Source organism: Gavialis gangeticus, unplaced genomic scaffold (assembly GCF_001723915.1).
Source record: "Gavialis gangeticus isolate Ggan-Ray unplaced genomic scaffold, GavGan_comp1, whole genome shotgun sequence".
NCBI lineage: Eukaryota > Metazoa > Chordata > Crocodylia > Gavialidae > Gavialis > Gavialis gangeticus.
Window position 1 is genome coordinate 48,405,402 of NW_017729004.1, and position 8,817 is coordinate 48,414,218.

The following is an 8,817-nucleotide window of genomic DNA, read 5'->3' on the forward strand; positions in this document are numbered from 1 at the left end:
GCTCGCCGGCTCTTGCCAAGCCGAGCCATTCTCACCGGCTTAGAGCAGTCAGTGTCCGCGTTGGGACAGTTGCTCCTCAGCTCCCGGGTCCCGTTGGGGTTTGCCCTTGCCCCAGAAGGTCCTCCTGTGCCTGCCGGCTGCCTTTCTCCATGCCCGGGTGCTCCCAACGACCTCCTCCCCGCCGCCACTACCTTCCGGTTCCTCTGGTCCAGCTGCCTTTGGCGTCCCCTTTGTAGTGGCCGGAACTGCCTTGGGGCCTCTTCTCCGGACGCACCTGTGTAGGATGAGTGTTCCCGCCCCGGCAATTTGTGCCGCAGGGCGTAACCTGGGTTGGTTAGCTCTGGAGAGTGGGGTTTCGGGGGCCTCCTGCTCCCTTCCTCCCCCACAAATACGTTATTAAGATATGTTTAATAAATGGTTGTTAAGAGAGGAGAAAAGCCTTATTCAAACCCACAGCATCTGGAGAAAGAAACTTACCTGCCTTACTGAATCCGGCAATGATGGGAGATGGAGAGGCACTGCAAGAGCTGTGCTTTATTTGCAGCTGTTCAGTCCAGATTGGACTGCCCTGCAGCTGTGTGAGTATTTCTGGCATCCTGCTGAGAGCGGGAGATGGGCATGACCTGCTCCCTGGGGGAGCAGCAGTGCGGGAACTCTGAGACACTGGAGAAGAAGACCTGTGGAAGGGAAAGCCAGCTTGCTTCCTACCAGGAAGCTTGGAGGAGCCTCAGTAAGCCAGGAAAACATTGGCTTCAAACCCATGGTGGAGAAGTAGCAGGAGCTGGCTGGAAACCACGCCAGAAAACAAGGCGGCCACAAGAGAAGTGGCCACACTCCAATTAAGGCCCTGTTTCTTTTTCTTTTCTTTACGGCTGGCTTTGCCGGTAGGGAATGTTTGGGTTGAGCCCTGGTATTGGGGCTGAAGATGGGAGAAGCCAGCACCAAGCCAGGTTAAAGGGAAAGGCACAGGCTAAACTGTGCTCCTGTACCGGGGTCCGCCTGATTGCTCACAGCTGAGAGAGACCCGCAGCCTAGGTGGTGATCTGACCCTCCAGGAGACGCTGGGAAGGGGGCTGACGCTGAAGCCCCAGGGCTCGGCCCTGCACTACAGAGAGCCGAACCCAGCCAATGTCGTTAGCAGTCAGTTCTTTTTTTTCTTTTTTTTTTGAGAAAGAAGATGGGCCCTGCAAGGAGAGAGGAGAACCTCTATGGCCCTCTAGAATCTAACATGCTGCGTGGGAGGACTCCACTGGCAAGCTACAAGGCCAAGAAGGCTGAGAAACTCAACTAAGTTCCAAGTTGCCTATTTTGTGTTGCTTTTTATTTCTTCTTACATGCCCGATGCCCTGATAGGGGATTGGTAAGTCCAAAGCGGCCGTCATACATTAGAAGCAGGCTTACAACCACCATGAATGTACAACATTGTAGAAAAGGAAGACATCACTTGGCAAAACTCAAGTATGAGATCAACGCTTTAATATATGGATGGCACATGGACGGGGTGTAGGGGAGGTGCCCCAAAGAAGAGCTAAGCCCAGTGCATCCAAGTCAACCCTGCAGTGGAACTGAACATCCTCCAATAAAATATCTTCCAACATCAAGTCATGGCAGGAAAGAATCGGGTAACTCCGTGGCATGGCTAGATCATGTGAACTTATGTCCCCATGTCCCAGTCTGGTTGGGCACAGGGCTGCCGGGCCCCATGGCCCTCTCCTGTACTACACTGTACTAATCAGCTACCTGTTACCAGAGTCTCATGCAATCCAACAGGTCAATAACTTGCCTATAACTATAGCTAATAAATGTCATAACTCTTTTCCTTAGTTAGAATGATCTTTACTATATAGAACACTAACTGCCTGTATTCAACCACCTTATACTATAGGAGTGGAGAAACTTTCTAACTGTTCTGGCCACCAACCAAAATCTTGACACAGGCAAGAATCACAGGACGCACAGCTTTCAAGAGGTGCATGCCCCTGACTCAATTATCTGAATGCAGTGTGCCATCTCAAGTAATAGTTGTTGACATGACTCTGTAGAATAAGCAATAAGTAAGAACTGAAGAAAATCAAAATAGAAAATAATAAACACAGAGAGATTATTTTTATAAAACTACTTCTCTCTTCGGAGCCTCATTTAAACTTTCTCAAGAGCTGTAGTTTGACCACCCTGATATAATACTGGTTTATAATTAATTAACTCTTTCTATACTGCTTAGCAGTGTTTTGTAACTGCAGTATGTGTCAAGAAATAAATGCTGCTAAGCGTGCATTGGATAGACAGCTTAACTTTATTAGTTGGTTGTACTGTTGAAATATATTTTTAAATACCTCTGCAACACACAGAGTTGCCTGTTAGCTCAGCAGTATATATGCCTCTATGAAATGTCTGTCATCTAGGATCCAATCCATTTCTTCTCACAAAACAAACAAAAATGCACTGCCTCTTTAAATGGATTAATGCTGAGCAGATTAAAACATTTTCAAAAAGAAATTATTGGCTACTCAATTAGGACGGCTGATAAATCCCTCATGGTCATGTGTCATCAGTCATCAATAACAAGCTTGTAATTGTAAGATGAACATAGGAGAGGGAAAGGGTACAGAATAGAGAGAATTCAAACTCAGAGAACAAATGTTCATCTGATATATATTGACTACCAATGACCACACCTGAACATCTAACCCCTCACCTTCATTGCTTCTGTATAAAGATGGAGAAAAAATGCTGAGTCAAATTTTCTGACTGAGAAGAAATCTGGTGTGTGATATAGACAAAGTTTTGGCTAGTTATGAAGCCAGGAAATACATTAATGCAATTAGGTAAGAATTTTTTGTATGCAGTTGGACCAGTAAAACATATCACAAAAAAATCTTTACCTCTCATACATTTCCTGGACCATCACAGCTACAACGACACTCCAATACTGCTACTTAATACATTTCAATGGTGTTGAGGAAAATATTAGTATGAAGCCAGGATGTATACGAACCCAGTGCACAAGCACAGCACAGAAACAGGTGGAATAGAGTGTCTGCTACAGTTCTACAGCATTATGTCAGAGCTGGCTTAGAAAATGCTTGGGTTGCTATACTAGTGATTGGTGAGCAGTCTGAAAACACAAATCTGAGCTGTCTCTAGCTGAGTTTGTCAAACTATGTTCTAACAAAGCAGAATTGGGTTCAGCAGACCTGAATGTCACAGCATGTAATTGCTCAGTCATCCTGGCTTGCAGAATGCCCTTCCTGCTCCCAGAGCCCATTTCAGTGTTGCTAATGGCAGGTGACCAAGAGAAATCTTGTGCTTTTTAGAGCCTGTTCATGGACTGTTGTTGGTTTTGGGGTGCAAGTCAGTCTGCAATTGATCTGCTGCAACATTCATGTTGTAGTATGAAGGGGATCAAGTTGGCTCCAGCGTTATCAAACTTTTCAACTAACTTTTAAATCTGAGGCTGTTGGGGTTTAGAAACCCTTCCTCATAGGTTCTAGGACAGGTCCTAGGTATATGAATTTCCTATAATCCTTTTCATCCTTGCACAATTACTGAGTGAGTATGGATATTTGAAACCCATCCTAAAGGAGTGTGTAAAATTTCCACTGGCAGCCAGGTATGCCTGTTAGCACCTGCCAGTGCTGAAGAATGGTTAGAAAGGCACTGACTGCAGTAGAGTTAATCTATAAATACATTGGCTTAATTCAGGTCAGGGTTAAGTCCATAGTGGCCAGAAATGTTAAGTGGTGTCAAATGTGATCTAGAAATTAGAAGGATAAATATGTAACATTCCTGTAATATAGAAAATTGAATGTATTATGATTACTCCCCATGAAGAACTGCAACACTGCTTTTGAATCCGGCTGAGAGAAATTGTGGTATTAGTGTTACCTGATAGGAAGAAAATAAAGTATTTCCATTAATATTAATGTTTGTGTTCTAAAATGCCATCTGTTTAGCTACCTGCTGCTCTTTTTTTAAGATATTTAAAAATTAGAAGATTTTAATGCCTCTTTAGCAGAATAAATGTTAGCGTTTACCAATTTCTGTGTTTCAAAGACACACAGCTACAAAGATTCTTCCTCACCCCAATTCTGTATATGCTAGTGTCATAGAGGAAATGATTAGAGTTTGCTTAATGATAACTTCATCTTTTTTGTTTTGTTTTGCTTGATTTAGAGTCAGCAGTTGGAAGTAGGAACATGATATTATATTACGCATTGCCCCTACTTGTCAGTGCAGTATTGATCTATAAAGTACATTTCTTATCGCTTTTATCCAAACTATTTAAGTATATCCCAAATGATGGGATTTCCTCTGCTTTCATAGTCCAACAGGTTTCCCAGTCCTGAAGTTTTGCCTAACTTTCTATTCTTTTTTGCCCTATTCCAGCTAAACGTGTCAGCAGGACAATGCATAGCTATCAAGTGCTGATTGTTGACCTCCCAAATCGGGGTTCTTTTCAGAAATATGGTGCAATTGTTACATTTTGATGGTAGGAATCAATGGTGGTGATTATCATAATGAGCAGCTGGATTTTGGGTAAAAAGCAGTTCAGTGCAGTGCAAAAATGTTTATCTCTAACTGTGAGTTTTTGTTTCCTAAAGTAATTGGAAACAAAAGTATCTTAGCTTGCAGGTCTTTCCTCGTAAGGATTTACTATTCTGTAATAAAACTATTGTTCTGTTAACTTTTATACATCATGCTTAGAGGCGAAAGTGAATTGTGCTGAAAAGAAGCCCAGCACAGATAGATTTTTAAACCAGCAGAGCTCTTCATTTGGCTTGATTCAGGATCTTAGTTTTCATTCTACCTATCACTAATAATATTTCATAATTTTCTATTTTTGTCTCAAAACTGGTATGGAAAACTAAATATCTGCATGCTACTGAAGAAAAGGAGGTTTCTCAATTGTAAATCATATCAATGTTAATTTAATTTAATCTCCTCACAGAAGCTATATCAGCTATTCTAGCCAGACTGAATTTATCTTTAATTGGAGCTTAACCTTTTTACTTCTTTGCGTCAGCACAGTTTTTGCTGTTGTAGACACACAGGCAGCATCCGTGTGTTTTATTTTCTGTGTTGTGTTTATACAAGCATCTTTTATTGATGAGAGTGGTGAATCTAGAAGAACCCAGGTTTCTGGTTCCCACCCAGAAAAGGCAGGCAAGGTTCTTTGGGTATCTATGATATCACACCTACCCAAAGAATGATAGATAGATAGATAGATAGATAGATAGATAGATAGAATCCCATCTTCCCAAAGAAGCTTGCCTGCCTATATCCTTAGACCAACACAGCTACAAGCAAAAACCCAGCACCCAGAAAAGGGAAACTAATAACTGTGGCCCAAGGCAGCCCTAACACATACTGAGGACTTTTGTGGTACCAGATCTAACTGTGAAGGGGAGGAGCTTTATGAGATGGCCTGACATGGGATAGCTATCTGACATCTCTGTAGCTTGAAGCAGAATCATGCAGGCCTTGTGCAAGCTAACCGCAGACCTGGAAGTGATATAGTCAAGCTAATGTAGCACTAGTTCTGCACTAATAATCTTTGCTTCTCAGGCTTCAGTCAGATGTCTGCTTGCTTGATGTTGATCATATGCTTAAATGATTTCATGGACGAAGTCCAGAGTGCCCAGCTCCTGGCAGGAAATAGCATTAATAGACTTGATTTGAATAGATTGTGTTTATCTTGAACAAGAGCTAACACTGAAAAGAATATAGCAAAGCAGCACTCCAGCCCACAAGCATTCTCTTCTTGGACAATTTGCTTGTTGTACAAATGCTTTATTGAACAGAATTAAATGGTTGCATTTCCCACATCTTTCTTCTAAATTCTGCAGTGGCGACAAAGTTACTTTAAGAGTTTTCCAGTTTTCTGACATTTTACTGGATGTGTCCAAGTCTCTGGACAGGATCCTGCTAATGTTTGATTTTTTTTCATTCTGTTCCATTGTGTGTTCTCTGCTTGTTACTTGTTGCTTTTTAAAAAAAACCTAAACCACTGAAGCATTTGAACCTTCCTTATAACATCTTATTTAAATGGAGATTTTTCTGCCTCAGAGAGAATAGCAAGATGACCTTAATTTGAGTTCACTGATGTAGTTATTGCAGTTTTGCAGAATGATGTTGCCACTGACACAATTGCTGATGCAATCCTCTGGGCCTCATTTTACTTCTGATTTAAGTTTTGTAACTGTAACTCAGGTGGTGCCCATATTTATATGGTTTTAATTGTATCAGTGTCAAAGTTAAGACAACTTCTGATGGGCAAAAAGGCAGATGTTACATATGCAAATGAGATTCCAAAACAATGTTCAGGCTGCTGATCCATAACTATGGATTATTTTGCTTAATTATTATACAAACATTCACTGTGAGAAACAGCAGACAGACACTCACTGCCCACAGCCTGTAGTGTACAGGCACTCTTTGTAACATTCAGTCTAAATTAGAATCATTAACAAGACTCAATATATTTTCATGCATGAGTTAGGTAACTAGATGAGAATCCCCACAGAAAGCAGAGGGTGGCCTAAGATTTTAACAGATGATACATTTTAACCAGCAAAATGAAGTGATCCAATCCCAGGAAACCAGAATGCCAAATGCTAGCAAATGTCCCTGCAAATAACCTATACTTTACACGTAATTTAGGATTAGAAGTTAATAAAAGTGTTTCAGGTTATAAACGATCATCACAAACAGAAATCTATCTAATCTAGCAAGTTTTAATAAATTACAGGACCAAATATTCAAATCTGGGTAACCAAAAATTTGACAACTGGATCCGAGGGCTTATTATCTATTACCCCTATCTAGAGAGCTAATTAAAAGTGAGCAGCAAGTCTGCCTGAAACTTAGTATTTTGGAAATCAGAGCATTTTGAATGAGTTGTCTGCATATGAACCTAGGGCCTTACAAAAAATCAAACAAGGTTGGATTAGCTCCAGAAATATGGGCGTGATGTACAAATAACTAGATTGTCCACTGGATTTTCAAAGTCAAAGACATGGTGCCCCCTACTGCACAGAGAATTGTAGGGTCAGATAAAAGATGAAAAAAATACTGCTTCTGGCCACACCTTAAATTAGAATTTAGCAGCTGTAAGGAATTATCGTTACGTGTATATTCATTACACTTCTATCTACATTTCTCTCCTCTATCTAGAAACTAGAAACTATGAAACTATCATTTGCTTCCTTTTTTCAAAACTCCTTGCCCAGTATTTTCTGACATGACTAGTGATTTTGGGTACCTAACTAGAGATTTCAGTGGTAGGCCTGGTTTTCAGTGCTGAGCACTCTGAGAATCTGGGGATTTTGAGAATTCTCTAACTGGACATTCAACAATCAAAACTTATTAACCTTGTTTGAAAGCCTTGGCTTCTTTTCTAAAATCCACGGCAACAATAATCATTTTACTTCCTCTTAAGATAAGCAGATAGTTTCAAATTTGTTTATTTATTTACTGTGTTCCAATTGGGTGGCATTTTTCATGTATTTATTGTGTTTGGGTAGTGTCATTTATTTGTTTGTTTGTTTACTGTGTTCCAATTGGGTAGCATTTTCAAATGGCTGAAGAGTTTGACTCATCCCATCATAATTCTTCCCTGTCTCAAGTTTCAGTTCATTCATGGGCGTTTTAATGGCTTTTCCTATGCGGCTAAAGAAGATCAGGGAAATGTATGATTTAATCTATTTTGTCTATGTCAGTGACTTGCCTTCTTAAACTCAATTTTCTATCCTTAAACATAATTCACATTTATTTAGCACTTTTTAAAAGTATTTTAACCATTCATATAGTTTTCTCAATAGCCTTGTGAGATAAGGCAGCACTGTCCAGCTGGCGGCTAGTGAGCTGCAAGCAGCCTGTAAGGGGTTAGTTAGCCCAGGGGCCACATGTTGTCACCTGTCCTTCACTTCCACTACCTAACCCAGCCGCAGGGGATGGGGCAGCACAGCATGCAATCCACAGTGCTGCGGGATGCAGCAGCTGAGAGTGGTATAGTGTCATGGGGAAACCCTGAGGGAGCTGCAGGTGAGATAAACTACTATGCAGGGGCACCTGGATTTTGTATGCCCACCCACCCTGCACAGCAGGTATTGGGGGGACCTCCCTTGCATGCAGGGCACAGCTTGGGGGCCTTGTGGTCTCTATCACTACAGCCCCTACTGAGTGCAGCCACTGCTGGTACAGCCGATGGGACATATAGGCCCCAGCCAAAAGTTCAACAGCCCTGAGATAAGCAATGAAATGCTATTCTGAATGAAAGAAAAGCCTGGAACATTAAATTAAAATAAGAGTGAACATGTAAATAACTATCGTAACTTAAAATTGTTTTTGCTTCTTTAACAGGACCTCAGCACGGCTGTGGTGGTTATCTGACCAATTCCAGTTACAGCTTTGGCTCTCCAGATTCTGACATGAATGGCAGATATGACAAAAATTTGGATTGTGTGTGGATCATAGCTGCTCCTATAAACAAGCAGATCAACTTCACCTTCACCACATTTTCTCTTGAAGCACCATCAGCTCAAAGTTGCCGATATGATTATGTTAATGTAAGAAAATTAGCATTCTAATCAAGACAGACAATCTACACCTTCCACCAATGGACCTACAATTAAAATTTAGTCAGTAGAGGAAGAACTTAATTGAGAAGCTAATTGCTGCTTTTAAATCATCAGGATTCTTCAATAGCTGAGATCAGGGTGCAAAACTCCTGGACCACAGATTTGTGTGATATGGCACATGGGGTCCCCCAAGGGTCTGGAAATTTGATGGGGGGGGGGGGGGGGAAGGGGCAATTAA

The 8,817-nt window shown here is 41.4% G+C and overlaps 1 protein-coding gene across 1 annotated transcript in view; it reads left to right on the top strand.

Moving 5' to 3' along the window:
- CUBN (cubilin) overlaps nt 1-8,817 on the top strand; it is a 321,538-nt gene that overhangs the window by 301,133 nt on the left and 11,588 nt on the right. Inside the window, exon 60 of the mRNA XM_019508344.1 lies at nt 8,362-8,567. Coding sequence (XP_019363889.1) covers nt 8,362-8,567 — 206 coding nt within the window. The remainder of the gene's footprint in view (nt 1-8,361; nt 8,568-8,817) is intronic.